Source organism: Salmo salar, chromosome ssa19 (genome assembly GCF_905237065.1).
Source record: "Salmo salar chromosome ssa19, Ssal_v3.1, whole genome shotgun sequence".
NCBI classification, from domain to species: Eukaryota; Metazoa; Chordata; class Actinopteri; order Salmoniformes; family Salmonidae; genus Salmo; species Salmo salar.
The window spans coordinates 18,249,644-18,271,272 of record NC_059460.1 but is presented as its reverse complement, the minus strand read 5'-3'; the positions used below and the strand labels follow the sequence as shown (position 1 = coordinate 18,271,272).

The following is a 21,629-nucleotide window of genomic DNA, read 5'->3' as shown; positions in this document are numbered from 1 at the left end:
AAACTTAAACTTGTGCACAAAGGTGTCATAATGTCTTTTTTTTCTCGCAAACACTTAAAAGTAATCCAATAAGTAATCATCTAGTTCTTCAAAGTATCTGTAATCTGATTACAATATTGTTGCTGGTAACATAACCAATTACAGTAAAAAAAGACGTTTTTAATCAGATTACATGTAATCAGTTACTCCCCAGCCCTGCTTATAGACCACCCTTTTCACACTACTGAGCTGAGCCTAACCAAGCCGTACTGTTACACACCCAACTACTGGAACTGTGTTGCAAGGCATAATGTGAATCAGAGCCAGCACGGTACATACGGTTTGATTCAAATTGGCACAATAGTATGGAAGGAGTAGCTTTTTAGACAAGGCCTGTTGCGTTGTCGACTCACCAGTGCTCCCCATCACTTTCACACACAACACTTTCTGGGCGCAGAGCGGAGAGGCGGCTATCCTTATGGTTAACCTATTAGCCTTAAGGCCCCCGATAACTCACATCTCTCCCAGCATCAGTAACAGAGAGCGTGATCCATTCAATTGTTCTCTCCCCATTCTTTCTTCTGGTCAGCATGGCAAAACAATTAACTGATAGTAGACCGACAATGAGCATGACAAACTGAGTGACGTCTGGCAACCCGACACCTTATGAAACGATGCCCGACGTCTCGTAACATTTTTACACATGACAGCATGACTGCTCTCCTGAGAGGCTCGTCTGAGCTAGCGCTAACCCAAAACCCATACGGCCTGGCGGAGAGGAACCCGTGCTAATGAGACACAGACCCACTCTGTTAGCTTAGCCCGGCTGGCCGCTCAGACTGGCTCACTCCAGTCCCTTAAAAACCTGACTGACTATACATTTTCTGCAACCCATATTTTTTAATGTAACCTTTATTTAACTAGGTAAGTCAGTTATGAACAAATTCTTCTTTACAATGAAGGCCTAGGAACGGTGGGTTAACTGCCTTGTTCTGGGGCAGAACAGATTTTTACCTTGCCAGCTCAGGGATTCAATCTAGCAACCTTTCTGTTCCTGGCCCAACGCTCTAACCACTAGGCTACCTGCCGCCCCTGGTCAAAATGGTGCACTATATAGGGAATAGGGTGCCATTTGGGACTCAGAATACTGTTATAATACTATACTATTGCTAGTACGAATTTGACTAGTGTTAAGTGGATAGAGAATGCAATGGGACGTAGCCATAAGGTGGCAGGCAGTGGCATACAGTGCATTCGTAAAGTATTCAGACTCCTTGACTTTTTCCACATTTTGTTACGTTACAGCCTTATTCTAAAAACGAAAAAAATATTTTTTCACAAATTTATAAAACATGAAAACAAATAATTTGACAAAAGTATTCAGACCCTTTGCTATGAGATTGAGCTCAGGTGCATTCTGTAGCTCCCTCCCGTAACCACAACCGTTCCTTGATTTCTAACTGGCGGCTTTATTCTGTAGTTTTAGTCAGAATTATCACCTTCCGTGAGAACTATAAAGTAAATGAAAATACAGTTAAGCACACTCTTACAACCTTCTTGTCTTACGAGTGACTTATTAGCTTGGTATAACTCTGAAGTGCTTACATACAAAAACAGTTTAGCCGGCGCTGTAACAGTATCACATTAAACACATGAATAAAGGAAAAATACCTATTTGGCTGCTTATTACAGAAGGGAGGAAATCAAAACTTCACACTTATATTCCTGGCATGAATTCACGCTTCATCCTTAATTATTATAACGTTACCATCCTAACATACACACTTCAACCTTTACGAACTACACCCGAAGACATGAACATTTAGCTAACACAGCGCGGGAATGCCTTCACTCCAAAGGTGTGTTGCTACGATTATGATCCCCGTTACAACAGTTATTAGCCACGTAGTTCCGCTTGTCTTATCATTTCCCCCGCATAGCGAACACGTAAACAATTCAAACAAAAAACAACGACAGGTTAGACTTACAGGTTAATTGTCAGATTCACATTCTGTTTCCATTGATAATCCCTGAGATGTTTCTACAACTTGATTGGAGTCCACTTGTGGTAAATTCAATTGATTGGACATGATTTGGAAAGGCACACACCTGTCATATATATACATATATATATATACATATATAAGGTCCCACAGTTGACAGTGCATGTCGGAGCAAAAAACAAGTTATGAGGTTGAAGGAATTGTCCGTAGAGCTCCGAGACAAGATTGCTTCGAGGCACAAGTCTGGGGAAGGGTACCAAAAAATGTCTGCAGCACTGAAGGTTTCCAAGAACACAGTGGCCTCCATCATTCTTAAATGGAAGAAGTTTGGAACCACCAAGACTCTTCCTAGAGTTGGCCGCCTGGCCAAACTGAGCAATCGGGGGAGAAGGGACTTGGTCAGGGAGGTGACCAAGAACCCAATTTTCACTCTGACAGAGCTCCAGAGTTTCTCTGTGGAAATGGGAGAAACTTCCAGAAGGACAACCATCTCTGCAGCACTCCACCAATCAGGCCTTTATGGTAGAGTGGCCAGACAGAAGCCACTCCTCAGTAAAAGGCACATGACAGCCCACCTGAAATTTGCCAAAAGGCACCTAAAGAACTCTCAGACCATGGCACGTCTGGAGGGAACCTGGCACCATCCCTACAGTGAAGCACGGTGGTGGCAGCATCATGCTATGGGGATGTTTTTCAGTGGCAGGGACTGGGAGACTAGTCAAGATCGAGGGAAAGATTAACAGAGCAAAGTACAGAGAGATCCTTGATGAAAACCTGGTCCAAAGCGCTCAGGACCTCAGACTGGGGCAAAGGTTCCCCTTCCAACAGAACAACGACCCTAAGCACACAACCAAGACAACGCAGGAGTGGCTTCGAGACAAGTCTCTGAATGTCCTTGAGTGGCCCAGCCAGAGCCCGGACTTTAACTCTGGAGAGACATGAAAATAGCTGTGCAGTGACGCTCCTCATCCAACCTGACAGAGCTTGATAGGATCTGCAGAGAATGGGAGAAAATCCCCAAATACAGGTGTCAAGCTTGTAGTGTCATACCCAAAAATACTTGAGGCTGTAATCGCTCAGTAAAGGGTCTGAATACTTATGTAAATGTGATATTCCTGTTTTTGCTTTGTTATTATGGTGTATTGTGTGTAGATTGATGAGGGGGAAAAAACGATTTAATCCATTTTAGGATAAGGCTGTAACGAATCAAATTGTACAAAATGTCAAGGGGTCTGAATACTTTCCAAATGCACTGTATATCCCACTGGTGGTCAATTGTCAGACTTGGGTTCAAATACTATTTATTTGTATTCATTTTGTTTCAGATAACTGAGTGTTAGATGAGCAGAGTTTGCACCTTGAGCTATTCGATTAGTTCCATTGCGCCAGGCAGGCTCAATCAAATGTAGTTAAAGTATTTGAACCCAAGTCTGAGTTTGGGGTTGGTGGTGGTTGAGAATCCTCTGGGAAAATGCTCATTCTAATGTACTTTCTGCATTGACAAACCTCTGGTCTGCGTAATAAAGCAGATTCTCGATCTAACAATGTAGTGGTTAGGTCTGCTGATGCTACAGACATTCAGTTATGTTGTAGGTCTGCGTTTTCAGATTAACAGCCTTCTCTGAGCGGTGAGGAAAGACCGAGGGTAGTGGGCTCGGTCGGCTTTGCCAGCCCTTTCATAATGACACAGGACTGATGCACATCCCAGTCAAAGCCACCGCACCAGGGCAAAATACTAGTGGGGGTTTCCTGACCAGCTGCCCATAGGATTATTTAGAAATCACAGGGAGCTGACAGGAGTCCTTGGACAGTGTTTAAACCAAACACATATCTACTTCTCTATTCTCGATCTGTAAACGTGTGGAATTCAAAAACAGGCTTTAAGAGAAACCCTTTCTCAGTTCTCACCAAAGGATAACATTTCCAACATGGGAAGTAGTCTAGGTCGTTTTCTGTGAAGACTTCTCAGATGAGGTGAAGTACAAGTACTGTGTGAAGATTTATACTAAGTTAATAGGGTCTGGCGCTTTGTTTTACAATAGGCGAGGGCTCCTTAGCTCGGGCAGGAATAAGAATCAACTTCAGAATCCTTTAAAAATTACTTTATTCACTTTAATACATAGGGCTGTTTTATAATTGCAGTATGTATACATTCAAATTTTACAATCCATACAGGAATTATACATATTTTCATAAGTATTCCTAAACACACACATTAATTTACAATGTGTTTATATGTTGTCGCATATAAACAGAAAATAACAAGTTCAACAGTTAAAGTCTCATTCATTTCAATCAAAAAGCAGACGTCTAGTTCATTCAGGACAAATAGAAAATCCCAATGCAGTCTACTCTAAACCTGTGTGCAAGGTTCTGGATGAAGGTACATTTAACTCAATTGTTGTGTATGTGTGGTTCATACAGTCCAAGTTTGTGTCTGAAATGGCACCCTAATTCTCTATATAGTGCACTACTTTAGACCAGGGTGGTTGAAAGTAGTCCACTATATAGGAAATAGAGTGCCATTTCAGACACAATGCAACTGTCTCTGCAAGGCATTTATAGAACAAACATGAAAAAGTAAAAGAATTCTCCATGCAATGAAAAAAAAAAGGATAAGAAATAATTATATTCTGATTAGATATACTGTAAAGGCATCCGTGTCACTCCTGACAAATATACCGTAGGTCATAGGTACGGTCACCCAAAACTACATTTCCCAACACATTATTCCTGGCTCTCAAGAACTACAGGCAAGGTCTAAGGACATGGAACATGGAAACAGAGCATTGCAAAAAACTATTTAAAAAAAAAAATTTTTTTTTACAGAGTGTCTTACACCTTCTTTGATTTCAATACTAACACCCATATAATGCAATATATTATTTAATATAGAAAACTTTTCTTTTTGTCTTTTTTCCCCATATAGGGATGCATTATGAAAAGCTGAAGCAAGACTGATGCTAGCGCTGATACTGATATTAATATTTAACTGTCCGAGTGGCAGATAACCAGGCTGGTCACAGCCCATTAGAACAACCAACAAAACATGCAGCGTTGGTTCGTTTACTTTCTTTTTCATAACACATACACACAATGGATAGCCAACCCTCCTGTGCCAATCTGTTTGATTTATAAACCCTTCAAGAAAATGCTGAAAGTTTCGAGTCCAAGTCAGGAAAAGTTGTAAAACTTTGTGACTGTATAATGTTTAGAACAAAAGAGGCAGCTTGTGGAAGAGAGACAGAGAGAGAGAGAATACATGACGGCTTGGGCTGATAAGAAAATCAACTGCGGCGCTGTTAGGAGGGCGAGCACTAGAGGACAAGGCTGCATGATCACACAGGGTAGATGCACACGCTGGAGAATCATCCCTGCAGCTAACATGCACTAGCTTGCCTTGCTAAGAGGAGGGGGGGGGGGAATAATTCTACAAAGAAAAAAAGTGTTGAGAGGGGGAGGACAAACAAAACTCATTACAACCGTAATTGAGAACAGGTGATAGAAAATAATTTTCTAAATGAAAATAATACCCCATCTGCTATCCTATTGTGTTTCCCCCCCACTATTCCACCAAGTCATACACTAATTTCATTTTCAGAAAGACTTATAGCCATGATAACAGGAAGTGTGCAAACAGCAATGTCCTTATGAATGATCGCCGCCAGTGAGCGGAGGGTGCTGGTCAGGAGCAGCCCTGCCTCACTCCACACCTCAGGGGCTGATGTGGGAAATAGTCTGAAAACTATAGCCTTCACAGTCCTCATCGCAGGACATCAGCCATCAGTGTGAGTGTTTGGTTGGGTGTGTCTTTCAAGTGAGTGTGTGTGGGGTGTGTTTCGTATGTGTGTATGAGTGTCTATGCTTTGTATGTGCGCGCGTTGCGTGTGAATCTATACCAGGGAGCAGTAACCCCCACAGCCACCCCCTGCAGCCTGGTCCTGCCGGCCCAGCTGGACCCCTCGGCCCTGCGTCTCGCTCTCCCACAGTCCAGGGGTCTGGATGATCTTCTCAACCAGCTCCTCAAACGCACACTGGACCCCATCACGCGTCTTAGCACTGGCCTCTGGCCCAGAGAAAGGGGTGGGGGGGAGGGAGAAAGTAGGAGAGAAAGACAGGGGGAGAGGAGGAAGAAGGGATGCAGACATAACAACTGTCAGTGACTGGCTGCTCCGTGTCATCTAGCTTCTGACCTCCACAGCTGCATTTCTCTGAAACTAGACAGGGTCATTTTCCTGAACACCGTGTGCCTCCGCTGTGTGTCGGACCGAACAACGTCATTTACCTGGGACTATGTTTATCACAGCCTCTTGTGCGTTATCGCTTAGTTAGAATGTGCTCTCCGAGTGCTAGAATTCGAACAAGTTGCTCAAAATAGCTGTATCTATTGATTGGTAGAAGTTATTTCTGTTCTGATTGCTGATTGGAATAACAAAGACACGGACAAAGATTTCATACACTAAGTTTGTCTTATGAAGGCGGCAGATAGCCTAGCGGTTAAAAGCGTTGTGCCAGTAAACGAAAGGTCGCTGGTTCGAATCCCTGACTAGATGAAAAATCTGTTGACGTGCCCTTGAGCAAGGCACTTAGCCTAATTGCTCTTAGTCGCTCTGGATAAGAGTGTCTGCTAAATGACGCAAATGTAAAAATGGTTGTTTCTTAAATTGGAGAGAAAATAAAGAAGTTTGACGCGGTTCCTAAAACAGTGGTGTCTCTGGAATGGCAGAATAAACTTCTGTTCTGAGTCAATTATGTATGAGTGTTGGTCCCACTGCTCTTTAACACAGTGTATATTTACCACGTGGTTATCATTCAAATGATCTAAAATATCTTATACTAAATACAGGCAAACACACGGTAACTATACACAATTATTTATTTATTTTTTCATTAAATTGCTGATTTCCAACAAAATCAGACAACTTTGTCCACATAAGTGGGTGGTTAGACATAAAGTGAAAGATGTTAGAGGATATTAAAAAGAGAAGGCTAAAAATAGAACATTCCAGTCCAGGTATGACAGGTATTTAAAAAGCTGTTTCCCCTGCATAATGGTGGGCCATAACTCATGCCCCGAGTCACATCCGAGAGGGGAATCCTCCCAGCTCCCGACTTACCTATAAACAGCATGGAATGTTTTCTTGCAAACTTCAGGCCTTCGTTCCTGTCTAGTTCATGGTTTTCCTAAAACAAAGAAGAGTAATCTTTTATGAGGTCTGTTCAGTATACCTGTCAGCTACTGTGAATGTGACTGGGCTGGGTTCACGGGAAACATACGTTTGGTCATGTAGTGTATGTGGACATGCTCGTCGAACATCTCATTCCAAAATCATGGGCATTAATATGGACTTGGTCCCCCCTTTGCTGCTATAACAGCCTCCACTCTTCTGGGAAGGCTTTCCACTAGATGTTGGAACATTGCTGCAGGCCTTGCTTCCATTCAGCCACAAGAGCATTAGAGAGGTCGGGCACTGATGTTGGGCAATTAGGCCTGGCTCGCAGTCGGCTTTCCAATCCATCCCAAAGGTGTTTGATGGGGTTGAGGTCAGGGCTCTGTGCAGGCCAGTCAAGTTCTTCCACATTGATCTCATCAAACCATTTTTGTATGGACCTCGATTTGTGCACAGGAGCATTGTCATGCTGAAACAGAAAAGGGCCTTTCCCAAACTGTTGCCACAAAGTTGGAAGCACAGAATCGTCTAGAATGTCAATGTATGCTGTAGCGTTAAGATTTCCCTTCACTAAGGGGCCCAGCCCGAGTCATGAAAAACAGCCCCAGACCATTATTCCTCCAAACCTTAGAGTTGGCACTATACATTAAGGCAGGTAGTGTTCTCCTGGCATCCACCAAACCCAGATTCGTCCGTCGGACTGCCAGATGGTGAAGCGTGATTCATCACTCCAGAGAACGCGTTTCCACTGCTCCAGAGTCCAATGACAGTGAGCTTTACATCACTCCAGCTGACGCTTGGCATTGCGCATGGTGATCTTAGGCTTGTGTGCGGCTGCTCGGCCATGGAAACCCATTTCATGAAGCTCCTGTTGAACAGTTCTTGTGTTGAAATTGATTCCAGAGGCAGTTTAGAACTTGGTAGTGGGTGTTGCAACCAAGGAAAGACGATTTTTACATGCTGTGTGCTCCTAGACGTTTCTGCTACACAATAACAGCATTTGCAGTTGCCTGGGGCAGCTCTAGCAGGGCAGAAATGTTACAAATTGACTTGTTGGAAAGGTGGCATCCTATGACGGTGCCACGTTGAAAGTCACTAAGCTCTTCAGTAAGGCCATTCTACTGCCAATGTTTGTCTATGGAGATTGCATGGCTGTGTGCATGTTTAAAAAAAATGTAAATGTTTTTTTTATTAACACCTGTCAGCAATGGGTGTGTCTGAAATAGCCGAATCCACTAATTTGAAGGGGTGTCCACATACTTTTGTATATATAATGTAGGAGAGTCCAGTCAGTACCACAGCTAAAGACCAGTAATGTACATGATGTCCACTAATGTTATATTCTACTACATGGTTAAGAAACAACAAACAAAGGACCTACTATGGCGGATACTGAGGCGGCAGGATACATTTCAATGTAATTACAATGTTTTGTGTTTTTTTTAAACACAGACTCAGGGAACTAAACCCAGAGATAACATTTGGTTGAACATGCGAGTGTTTTAAAAACACTTCTGTGGGCCACATGGGCTCAGGATTTGTTAAAATGTGATGAGGGCTTACATCTATAAGCCCTCTTCTCTCAGCCCAACCAGGTTAGGAAGGCAATATTATTCACATTACATTCCAGCTCAATCTGTAAACCTGGAACATACTATACCAAGTACTGAAGAATGTTTCAAATATACACCAGCGCAGTGGTTCCCCGAGGATTCTTTCAGCAGTGGTGGCAAGGGTAGCAGGAGGGGTGGGGGATCCACAGGTAGGCATGGTTGTTTTAACAAAGACTACATTGTGCAGTCAGTTAGACGCATTACTACGAGTTTATATATAAAAAAAAATAATTAAATTTTTAAAAAAAAGTATATACACAATAGAATACATTTTGAATAAAATAATACAGGGGAAATACTGGGGTATGATCTAAACATAGAAAATCAAGAAAAAGGGGATATTGGTTTGGGGTAAGTCAATACAATGAATAGAGGATAACTGAAAAACAGGAAATTCCCTGTATATAGAATGTGTTGATTCTATGAGGGGGGAAAAGCCTTGTTACCTATAAAGTATCAACCAACATTAACCACTGATTATAGCACAATTCTAGCCTAAATGACACACTGTATAGAAACAAACGGACTCACCTTATCAATTTTGTTCCCGACCAGCATCTTGACAAGGTCATTCCTTGTGCAGTACGTCTCCAGCTCATTGAGCCAGTTGTCCAGCTTGGTGAAAGTATCCCGTCGCGTTACATCATACACTGAGGAAAAGACAAGAGGTGAGGTGCTCGGTCAAAAACATTGCATCTCTGTCAGCAGATGACTGCGGGACATACTGTAACTGAGGGCGGGACCTTTGACCTTTCAAACCATGTTTCAACCCCCCCCGACGCATCACAAGAATGTGTTAGTGTTATATCATAAAGTAGTCCTGAGTTGTGTATCAACACAAAGTGGAGCGTAACAACACTGGTTCTGCTACTACTAGGAATGCGTGTGAAATGTGCCATCTCTATATGACAAAAGCCACAATTCACCCAAAATCAGACACTTAGCCTCTGGACTAGAACTGGTGAGGAAATAAAACACTTTTGTTTAGAAAGCCAGTTCTACTGCATCCATGGTGTTAGCCACACTATCATAGCCTCCTATACTGTAGGCTTTGGAGGATGTCTGCTCTAGCGTTAAGAGCAGTAACGTCAGATCCAGAGAGTAAGGAAGAGGACGGGACAGGATGAAAAGCCATCAGTCTTTATGGTGGCTGTCCGGACCTGCAGTGGCTGAATGTGTCTAAAGGGGTAGAGGTCTGAATGATGAAGTTGTTTGCTCACCCAGGATGACTCCCTGCGCGCCGCGGTAATAACTAGGTGTCAGGGTTCGGAAACGCTCCTGGCCAGCCGTGTCCTGCAAAACACAACCGTAACCATTAAAGCCCTGGGCACATCAAAACATAACAGCTCTGGACACATAACACAGCCATAACCCTCTCAGCTATCAGGCTCTGGACACATGGGGAGGAAAATATGCTGGTGTGACTAAGACAGAACCATAAAAAGTGATGGAGGACAAGGACTAAAGCATAAAGAGAGATTTGACTGCCATTTGTCATTGGTGCTCAGAATGATGTACATCAGCACCATCTTGTGGAGGTTAAGTGAATCATTTGTTAAGTGGCAGGGATTGTTGTGCATCTGAAGTTAAGCAATTAGATAGTTTTTTACTAGCCATCCCTAGAAGTTGTCGACAACAATAACGTAGGCCTACACCTCATACTAACTCTTTTCCAGCATTTTCAAGTCAGATTTGAAAGGGACAGTGTGTGTGTGTGTGTGTGTGTAGAGGACAACTTACCCATATTGCCAACTTTGCCTTGTTCCCATCCACTGAGATGGTCTTCACTTTGAAATCAACGCCTGCGTAAGAAACAGAAAGAAACACACACATTCAGGGTGCGTTTGTAAATTCACTCTGGCTATCTTCTCCGATTTCAGAGCACTCTCGTCTGAGTGTGCAAGAGTGCAGAATAAGTGACAAATTTACGAATGCTCAACACCCGTTGAATATGGCCGGTGTTGGTAAACGTTGGCAAAAAGCGAAATTAAATTGTTGCCAGCAGCACAGTTACAGTCACCAAAGCTCTGGTTAACATGAACAGCCTAACCAGCTCTGCTAGGGTGAGTAAAATGGTCAGAGTGAGGTGTTCTCATTTGTTTCTGGAAGTAGCTAGCAAACTAGCCAACGTTAGCCAGTTTGCTTGGGTGCTTGACTGCCATTGTGAGGTCAGTACGCTCGGATCAACCCTATTCCTGTGTCAGAGCGTCCAGTGTGCACTCTGAAAGCATTTACAAACTGGACAATCCGACAACGCTCTGAATTTACGAATACCCAGAGCGCATTCTGAGCGCTCTTCGGCACTCCAGAGTGAATTTACGAACGCACCCCCAATCACAGACAATGTCTTCATCATAAAATTGTACCTGGGGATTTGAGTCATCACACCTGTCATATACGCCAAGAATATGAATCAAGAAGACAAATGAACTTGACTAATTTAAAAATGAATGGTCAAAAAATACATAACTTAGGCCTACATATACCACACAATGCATGTCTGAACTAAAACGGAACCTTTCACTAGTCAGAGGGGCGGACTTAAATTATGATGAGAGTCCTGATTTAAAACTGTGGGGAATATGTGGTTGAATATGTAAAGATAAAAATATAGCAAATTCCAATAAAAAAACTCCACGTGACGTCGCTCAGAAGTGCTATGATTCATTCTTTGAAATCCCCTCTTCTTCGGTCGAAAATGCATAAAAAAATAACAGCGTCGTGCTCGTCACACTTAATCTCTATGGCTTCTTTCAGCGCAAATAGCATGAAGGGTTTGGCTGGACGGATTGGCCATAGTTTTAGCACACACTGAAAGATGTATCAGGAAAAACGTATGCTTAAGATAGTGTTGTTTTTATGTCTGGACCAGGCCCCAGACAAGATCCAAAATAAGATCTAGTCCAGACACAAATCTATTTGTGTGTGTGTGTGATATATATATAAATAAAAATGATGCCAGATTAATGATTTCGACTGGCTGAGAAACGCTGCCTTCCTGTGTCTGTCTCGTCCCGACATGTCCATTAACCTCTCTTGGGTAGAGGGCATTATTTTGACCTCCGGATGAAAAGTGTGCCCGTAGTAAACTGCCTGCTACTCAGGCCCAGAAGGTAGGATATGCATATTATTAGTAGATTTGGATAGAAAACACTCAAACACAAACTGTTTGAATGATGTCTGTGAGTACAACACAACTCATATGGCAGGCAGAAACCTGAGAAAGAAATCCAACCAGGAAGTGGGAAATCTGAGGTTTGTACTTTTTCAAGTGGTTGCCTATCTAATATACAGTGTCTGTGGGGTCATTTTGCACTTCCTAAGGCTTCCACTAGATGTCAACAGTCTTTAGAACGTTGTTTCATGATTATACTATGAATGGGGAGAGAATAAGAGCTCTTGGAATCAGATGACTGAGAAAATGACATGAGCTCAGTCTGGCAAGCGCCCGTGAGAGTTAGCTGTGTTCCTTTTCATTTCTGAAGACAATAGAATTGTCCGGTTGGAATATTATTTAAGTTTTATGATAAAAACATCTTAAAGATTTATTCTATACATTGTTTGACATGTTTCTACGAACTGTAATATAACTTTTTTGACTTTACGTCTGAACTTACTGCGCGAGCACAGTGCATTTGGATTACTCGACTGAACGCGCAAACAAAAAGGAGGCATTTGGACATAAATATGGACTTTATCGAAACAAAACAAACATTTCATTGTGGAACTGGGATCCCTGGGAGTGCATTCCGATGAAGATCAAAGGTAAGTGAATATTTATAATGCTATTTCTGTCTTTTGTTGGCTCCGCAATATGGCGGGTTTCTATATTGGTTGTTGTTGTTGCTGAGCGCTGTACTCAGATTATTGCAAAGTGTGCTTTCGCCGAAAAGCTTTTTTGAAATCTGACACAGCGGTTGCATTAAGGAGAAGTTTATCTATAATTCTGTGCATAACACTTGTATCTTTTATCAAAGTTTATGATGAGTATTTCTGTAAATTGATGTGCTCATTCACCGGCCGTTTTGGAGGCAAAACATTTCTGAACATTACACGCCAATGTAAAATGGTTTTTTTGGATATATGAACTTTATCGAGCGAAACATAGATGTATTGTGTAACATGAAGTCCTATGAGTGCCATCTGATGAAGATCAAAGGTTAGTGATTAATTTAAGCTGGTTTTTGTGATGACTCTCCTTGCTTGGAAAATGGCTGTGTGGTTTTTCTTGTCTAGGTGCTGTCCTAACATAATCTAATGCTATGCTTTCACCATAAAGCCTTTTTGAAATCGGACACTGTGGTTGGATTAACGAGGAGATTATCTTTAAAAATGGTGTATAATACTTGTATGTGTGAGAAATCTGAATTTTGAGATTTTTGTTGTTTTGAATTTGGCGCTCTGCTATTTCACTGGCTGTTGGCGAGGTGGGACGCTACCGTCCCACATACCCCAGAGAGGTTTTAATGGGACAGCTGAAGATCGAAACAACGTTGAAAATGTTGCAAATGTCCGAGAGGCAGACAGCAATGTTTATACAAATAGCCGCTGTTGAAAACTAAAGGTTAGTTTAAATAAATGTGAGATAACGTCTAGATGCTTTTTATAGTGGAGATCAAGTTTAAAAGTGCTTGGCGGGGGCTGATGAGACAGTGGATTGCGCAGTCAGATGGAACAGAGTAAATAGTCATTTTAATATAATAGATTTAGCCGTATATGGTAACTTGTGTAATATACACCGACTGGAATACGGTTTTAACCAATGCGCATTAGAGCCACCCGCTGAGTAACACTTGATAACTCACACAGACAGCACACGAAGTACAACAACCACATGCACCAAAACAGTAGTAGTGTCAAAGTATTTTAACTGATCACAGACAACCCGTGTCCTCAAATTAGAGGTCGACCGATTAATCGGAATGGTCGATTAATTAGGGCCGATTTCAAGGTTTCATAACAAAAAAAATTCGGTTAGCCGATTAGCCTTTTAATTTAAAAAAAATAAACAATTTTACACCTTTATTTAACTAGGCAAGTCAGTTAAAGATCACATTCTTATTTTCAATGACGGCCTAGGAACGGTGGGTTAACTGCCTTGTTCAGGGGCAGAACGACAAATTTTTACCTTGTCAGCTTGGGGATGCAACCTTACGATAACTAGCCCAACGCTCTAACCACCTGCTTTACGTTGTCATGGTAAGTTGCTAGCTAGCGTTAAACTTATCTTATAAAAAAAACAATCAATCAATCATAAACACTAGTTAACTACACATGGTTGATGATATTACTAGTTTATCTAGCCTGTCCTGCTTTGCATATAATCGATGTGGTGCGCATTCGCGAAAAAGGACCGTCTTTGCTCCGACGTGTACCTAACCATAAACATCAATGTCTTTCTTAAAATCAATACACAAGTATATATATTTTTTAAACCTGCATATTTAGTTAATATTGCCTGCTAACATGAATTTATTTTAACTAGGGAAAATGTGTCACTTCTCTTGCAAACAGAGTCAGGGTATATGCAGCAGTTTGGGCCGCCTGGCTTGTTGCGAACTGTGAAGACTATTTCTTCCTAACAGACAGCAGACTTCGCCAAACGGGTGATGATTTAACAAAAGCGCATTTGCGAAAAAAAGCACAATCGTTGCACGACTGTACCTAACCATAAACATCAATGCCTTTCTTAAAATCAATACACAGAAGTATATATTTTTAAACCTGCATATTTAGCTAAAAGAAATCCAGGTTAGCAGGCAATATTAACCAGGTGAAATTGTGTCAGTTCTCTTGCGTTTGTTGCACGCAGAATCAGGGTATACAGAATCTGGCTCGTTGCGAACTAATTTTCCAGAATTTTACGGAACTATGAAATAACATTGTAGGTTGTGCGATGTAACAGGAATATTTAGACTTATGGATGCCACCCGTTTGATAAAATACGCAACGGCAGTCAGGCTACCTCTGGCGAGCACATGGAGGGCTGTGCGGCCCCCCAAAGAAATGCCACACCACACCATGACTGACCCACCGCCAAACCGGTCATGCTGGATGATGTTGCAGGCAGCAGAACGTTCTCCACGGCGTCTCCAGACTCTGTCACGTGCTCAGTGTGAACCTGCTTTCATCTGTGAAGAGCACAGGGCGCCAGTGGCGAATTTGCCAATCTTGGTGTTCTCTGGCAAATGCCAAACGTCCTGCACGGTGTTGGGCTGTAAGCACAACCCCCACCTGTGGACGTCGGGCCCTCATACCACCCTCATGGAGTCTGTTTCTGACCGTTTGAGCAGACACATGCACATTCGTGGCCTGCTGGAGGTCATTTTGCAGGGCTCTGGCAGTGCTTCTCCTGCTCCTCCTTGCACAAAGGCGGAGGTAGCGGTCCTGCTGCTGGGTTGTTGCCCTCCTACGGCCTCCTCCACGTCTCCTGATGTACTGGCCTGTCTCCTGGTAGCGCCTCCATGCTCTGGACACTACGCTGACAGACACAGCAAACCTTCTTGCCACAGCTCGCATTGATGTGCCATCCTGGATGAGCTGCACTACCTGAGCCACTTGTGTGGGTTGTAGACTCCGTCTCATGCTACCACTAGAGTGAAAGCACCGCCAGCATTCAAAAGTGACCAAAACATCAGCCAGGAAGCATAGGAACTGATCTGTGGTCCCCACCTGCAGAACCACTCCTTTATTGGGGGTGTCTTGCTAATTGCCTATAATTTCCACCTGTTGTCTATTCCATTTGCACAACAGCATGTGAAATTTATTGTCAATCAGTGTTGCTTCCTAAGTGGACAGTTTGATTTCACAGAAGTGTGATTGACTTGGAGTTACATTGTGTTGTTTAAGGGTTCCCTTTATTTTTTTGAGCAGTGTACATACATACACACACATAAAAGAAAAATCATAATAATCAATCGGACGATTAATCGGTATAGTTTTTTGGTCCTCCAATAATCGGTATTGGCGTTGAAAAATCATAATCATAAGACTTCTACCTCAAATCTGAGTCTCTGTATTTATTAATGAATACCGGTACACCTGAACCGAAGTTTGTTATCACCGTATTTAAGACAGAAAGTAGTTGGATGATAGGGAGGTAGTTTTATTTGGATGGCTCTGTTTAAATGTCAAAGGGGTGCTACAAACCACATGTTCCGATACAGATTTTTAACATGCTGGCACAGAATTACAGCAAGACTCAAATAAGAGACCACAGTATGCTTATGCTAATATGACAGATATTGACAAGTGTAGATTGAACTTTTACTTCATACAAAGCAAGAAAGGAGCAAGCAGGAATTGAGGGATACCAGTGGTTTTCAGACCACAAATCACAAGGGACTTGTGTCAATGTGGGGAGTATAGTTAAACTTCTATGGGGACATCTGTTTGGCAAAGATATTGAGTTGGCCAAGTAAAATAGGAGTGAGGCATGACTACCAGAAAAATTATTTTATTACGTCGAACTTTCTCTCTGGGAATCCACAGGCACGTATGGCTGTTTTAACAAAGACTACATTGTGCAGTCAGCTAGAAGAACTTCTTATTGTAGAAAAAAAAAAAACACTATTCCGTTTGTGTCTCCCACTCTAAGTAATCAATAGCGCTATGAATCTTGAGCCTGTCTTTCACTAAGACTCCTGAATGTTAACTGTCTCAAGGCTACCTGAAAGAAATAATAGGGGTGTCCTTGAAGAGTCTAATGTTTAATACAGTTTGGAATTTGATATCATTTGCAGATCCTGGAAGAAAAGGGAATTCTCCATTTCCCAAACCATGCATTTCACCACCAGTTGAATTAACTCACTCACTGTAGACCGGCTGTATCTCAAATTCATTCTGTTAAATTTAGAAAGTAGGTTATTGAAATAGTTGGGATATTATCTATACTTTTCATTCAGAAAACCAGTCAGTGAGTTACTGTTACCTGGTCTGTTCATACTGTTGATACCCATATGAGCCCAGTACAGGACTGACCAGGTCAAGCTACATTGACATTTTAGTCATTTCGCAGACGCTCTTATCCAGAGCGACTTACAGTAGTGAATGCATACATTTCATTTCATGCGATTTTTTGTACTGGCCCCCCGTGGGAATCGAACCCATAACCCTGGCGTTGCACACACCATGCTGGCGTTGCAAACACCATGTTCTACCAACTGAGCCACAGGGAAGGCCCTGTGGCCCTACTCTGCTCTTAGCTCAGATAAGAGGGGTCCTGTCCAGTACTGTCTGTGTGTGCTCACGGTTTATCTGAGTGACCTCATAGAAAATAGGCAAAGAGCTGTTAGCTACATTGTTATCTGGTTAACAGACACAGCACGAAAACATGCCCATTAAATTATTGGGCACGTTTTAACAAGACAACAAGGGCTCCTAGTCCTAGCTGATCCAGGATTCATCAGGGGAACAGTCACTAAAACAAGAACTAATGATACTATTATGTGTGTGGGTTATAGAGGGCTAGGGACACTGCCTTCAGAAGGTCTTACCTATTGTTGCTGCTAGTTCTGGATCAAACGTGTCATCTGTGAATCTCAAGAGAAGACTGCAAAAGAGAAAAGGACAAATACTTTTATAATTTGTATCGTTTCCATTTTAGCCTAGCACAATTACATTTAGAACTATGTCGTTTTTACAGTACTCTATAACACATTTGAAATGAGGGCAACTTCCACAAAGGCAAATAGCCATGAGCACATAGGCCTACATATTATATTACACTAACAACCAGATGACATCATCGGTTGGTGTTCAGAGGGTCAGGGTTCAGTTGAGTCACTAATCAAGTGCTAAGAACTGAATCACAGGGCTAATGATGTAGCTAGCGAATCCTTATTTCCAGTCAACTCCAGCACAGATAATAGCCCGACACAAATTTTTTTATTCAACCATACACTCATTTTCTTCATCCACATGGAAATGATTTATCAGATGGAATGTCAGAAGAATGACTGATCATAGTTTTATGTCAGTATCCTGATACCTCAGTAGCAATGTTGTTACTTAGCCTACATAATAGCACAATCGCAGTGCAACAGACCAATTTGCCTGGAAAAATAAAACCACTATTCTCTGCCAGAGAGATTTCTAATGATTTGAAGACCTAGGAAGAAAGGGGGGGATATTTGAGAATGAGATCATGCATTTATTTAATCAATAAATGATAAAAAAAAATATATATATATACATAATGTCAGTAATGAAGATTGAGTAATCGTATGCCATTACATTTTAACAATACTTAAATTCAAGGTTTAGGCAATAACCCAAAATGGGCAGATGAAACACTAGCCTTGGCCCACATTATTCATACCAATAGCTAACGTTAGTGATGAGTTGGAGGTGTTGCAACAACAAGGATGACTGCATAGAGTTATTTTCACACAGCTAACGTCTTTATGTGCCTTTAGTCACTTCAGTATAAGTGAGTTTTGTAATAAGAAATCAGAACAATCATTTTGCTGATAGTATACAAATATTTAAGACACTGTTTTATTTGGAAAAGTGTCTGATTCAGTCAATTCAGGTGTTAGATGAATTTGATCAAAATTAAACATTTGACACATCCAATATGACAGCAGGGTTTAGCTAAGCATTTGTGTCCTGAGTCTGATATATCTTAGGCCTATGCCAAGACCAATGCCTTAGCTATAGCTAAAGAGTTTAGCCAACTCAGCTGAGAGAGTTAGAATCTTAAATGCGTGCCATGATGGAACCATAAGTTCCAAGAAGAAATTCCTGGCCGTCCTTGCAAATAAGAATTTGTTCTTAAATTGAGTCGCCTGGGTAAAGGTTAAAAAAAATTAAAAAAGACCCTTCGCATCTCATTGCTAATCTCGCTAAAATACAAAAAAAAGGCTTGAAAAGGCTTAAAATCTTAGAAAAATAACTATTTGTCCCTTGATACAGATGCATTTTGGGAGTGTCTCTGGCCAGTCAGGTGGAAGGAATATCCAGTTTTTTTAAAAATGTTTTAAAAATGTAACCTTTATTTAACTAGGCAAGCCAGTTAAGAACAAATTCTTATTTACAATGACGGCCTACCCCGGACGACGCTGGGCCAATTGTGCGCCGCCCTATAGGACTCCCAATCACATCCGGATGTGATACAGCCTGGATTTGAACCGTGGACTGTAGTGGACTCTTGCACACAGCCTAGATTCGAAACCAGTACCTTTGCACTGAGATGCAGTGCCTTAGACCGCTGCGCCACTCGGGAGTTGCAGTGAGTCTGTCGGTCTTTCTTCAATTAAAAACACATTTGATTATTTTGAGAAACTGAATGCTGTCTGGTCTGAACCAAAGGCCTTAAATGAAAATTACATCTGACTGCTGGGTCGAGCAGTGCAGGTGCACTAGTCCTCATGCTTTAGTAATATAACATAGCCCTACTATTTCATGGTTCAAGGCTCACTCAGACATACCAGCATTCTTTCTAGCAGTCTAGAGACTAAAGCCAGAGATATACACAGCGTGGTAACATTCCATGACAATAACATCCTACTTTGCATTATTTCTAGAATTTCTTCTTGGAACTTCTTGCCATCATGGCACCCATTAAGATTCTAACCCTCTCAGCTGAGTTGGCCAAACTCTTTAGCTATTGCTAAGGCATTGGTCTTGACATAGGCCTTTTAGACTCACTGGGTCTCACTCAGGGCATAGGCCTAGATAAACCTTGCTGTCATATTGAAGGCGTCAAATGTCCAGTCCAGTCTTGATTAGATTAATCTAGCACAACTAAACCCCTGAATTGAATTACACTTAAATTGATCACTTCACTTATTTCTATTTAACACGGCAAGTCAGTTATGAACAAATTCTTCTTTACAATGAAGGCCTAGGAACAGTGGGTTAACTGCCTTGTTCTGGGGCAGAACGACAGATTTTTACCTTGTCAACTCGGGGATTCAATCTAGCAACCTTTATGTTCCTGGCCCAACGCTCTAACCACTAGGCTACCTGCTATTAAAGCATTAACCTAGTTATTTGTATAGTACAATCAAAATTATTGTTTTTGATTTAATCATACAAAACTCACTCCTACTGAAGTGACTAATAAAAGGCATATTAAGACGTTAGCTGTGTGAAAATAACTCGTTGCAACTATCCTTGTTGTTGTTGCAACACCTCCAACTCATCACATCGATTACGTCACCCGTTCCACATAGTAAGCTAGCTAACGCTAGCTAGCTGATGTGGCATAGCAAACGACTGTGTTACATTAGCCAGTTTACTATGATCTAACAACATATGTTGTTTTTTGCTGAGTTAACACTCAAGTTATCTGGTTAACAGACACGGCACGAAAACATGGTCATTTTTTAACGAGACAACAGGGCTCCTAGCTAATCGTTCCAGCTACTGTTAGCTACCAAATTTCTTACCTGGACTTCCCAACGCCACTTTCTCCAATTATTAATATTTTCAGTGTTGTTAAAACGTCGTCTTCCATCTTCCTATGCGATCTATAGACTATACTTGTACTTCAACTGAGAGTTGTAAAAATACACCCTAGAAGAGTTGTCAGCTAGCTAATGAGACTTCTTCTTTAAATTTGTATTGGCGGATCGCAAAAAATTGAAAGGTCCATGGACCGCCACCTACTGTACTGGAGGCAGGTCACGGTCTCCCTATATAGAGCACCACAGTATGAGTCATAATACCCATACAACCTAACGGTCAAACAGGGAAATGGTTCCAATCGTTTTTCCACCATAGATTTTTCCCACAGGTATTTTAGAAACACTTAAAATTAGGGCTGTGTTTCATGTATGCTTAACCTGGTGTGACGTTTTGATAACTGTAAATCTCTCTCAGACAACATGCCCTTTATCAATTTAATTGCCTGTATTCACCCCCGATGAAATGCTAATTACCTACTTATGTGGCTATCATACAGAACTACAAATTCCATGATGATCTGGGCGAGACTGGCAAATCGAGGCAAAAGGTAAGAATCTCTGGATTAACTATCTAATGTTAGCTAAATGTAGTAATGAATAAATTGGCTACATTTCTTTAAATTGACAATTCTGTTAACTGTTTTGGGCAAGTTTGAAATTTAAACAATACCTGTTCGCAAAGGTGAAAGCTAGAGTTTGTGTGCTGGCGCTTGCAGGGATTTGTAGTCTACTTGATAATAATTAGCATCAATTAAATATTGCCGAATATATTGATAAGTCACCTTGTCCGAAACAGATTTACACAGTTATCAAAACGTCACACCAGGGTAAGCCTACACGCAACACCGTCCTTATTTTAAGCGTTTCTATAGGAAGTCCCTATAGGAAGAATAAATGGTGGAAAATATTATTAGAACTATTTCCCTGTCTGACCGCTAGGTTTTTGGGGTATTATGAGAGGGCCACTGTGGGGCTCTATTAGTAAATGTTGTTTTATCTAGACCTGTGTTTCCGCCTACTATTATGGAGTGTGAATTCATTAGACTTTGTAACACAAAAAGGGGACAGAAAACTGAAGAAATTTGCCCTACCAACTAACCCTCCACCCATTAAAAACCTCACCACTATTCCGCTACTTGGCCCTATCTGATCCTACACGGGGCTGGAGAATAATACTACTTCTTCTGTAGGGTTTTACGGCGGACTACATCCTATTATGGTGTATTGCCGCCACCTACTGAGTGGGGTGAAAACTGGGAGGCTTTAACTCCGAAAAAGAGGAAAAAGCGTCAACAAAACCAAAAATAAAACAAAATAGTCTGTCTTCCTACTCAGATCTCTACACAGCCTCTGGGGCCTGAGAGGGGGGAACATCTTCAGATAATATTCCCTGCAATGTCTTGGCTGTGAAGTCCTGGAGATCCAAAAACCTTTTAGGTTTCACAATGTCCA

General features: G+C 41.6%; 1 protein-coding gene across 1 annotated transcript; it reads right to left on the bottom strand.

Moving 5' to 3' along the window:
- Positions 1-4,069: 4,069 nt before the first annotated feature.
- On the bottom strand, positions 4,070-20,417 carry rab18a (RAB18A, member RAS oncogene family). Its single transcript, XM_014157491.2, has 7 exons — positions 20,160-20,417; positions 17,262-17,317; positions 10,507-10,568; positions 9,987-10,059; positions 9,298-9,416; positions 7,100-7,166; positions 4,070-6,048 (listed from the first exon to the last, which is right to left on the bottom strand). Exons 1-7 carry the CDS (start codon positions 20,225-20,227, stop codon positions 5,876-5,878), a joined length of 618 nt encoding a protein of 205 aa, XP_014012966.1. The 5' UTR covers positions 20,228-20,417; the 3' UTR covers positions 4,070-5,875.
- Between the last annotated feature and the right edge of the window lie 1,212 nt (positions 20,418-21,629).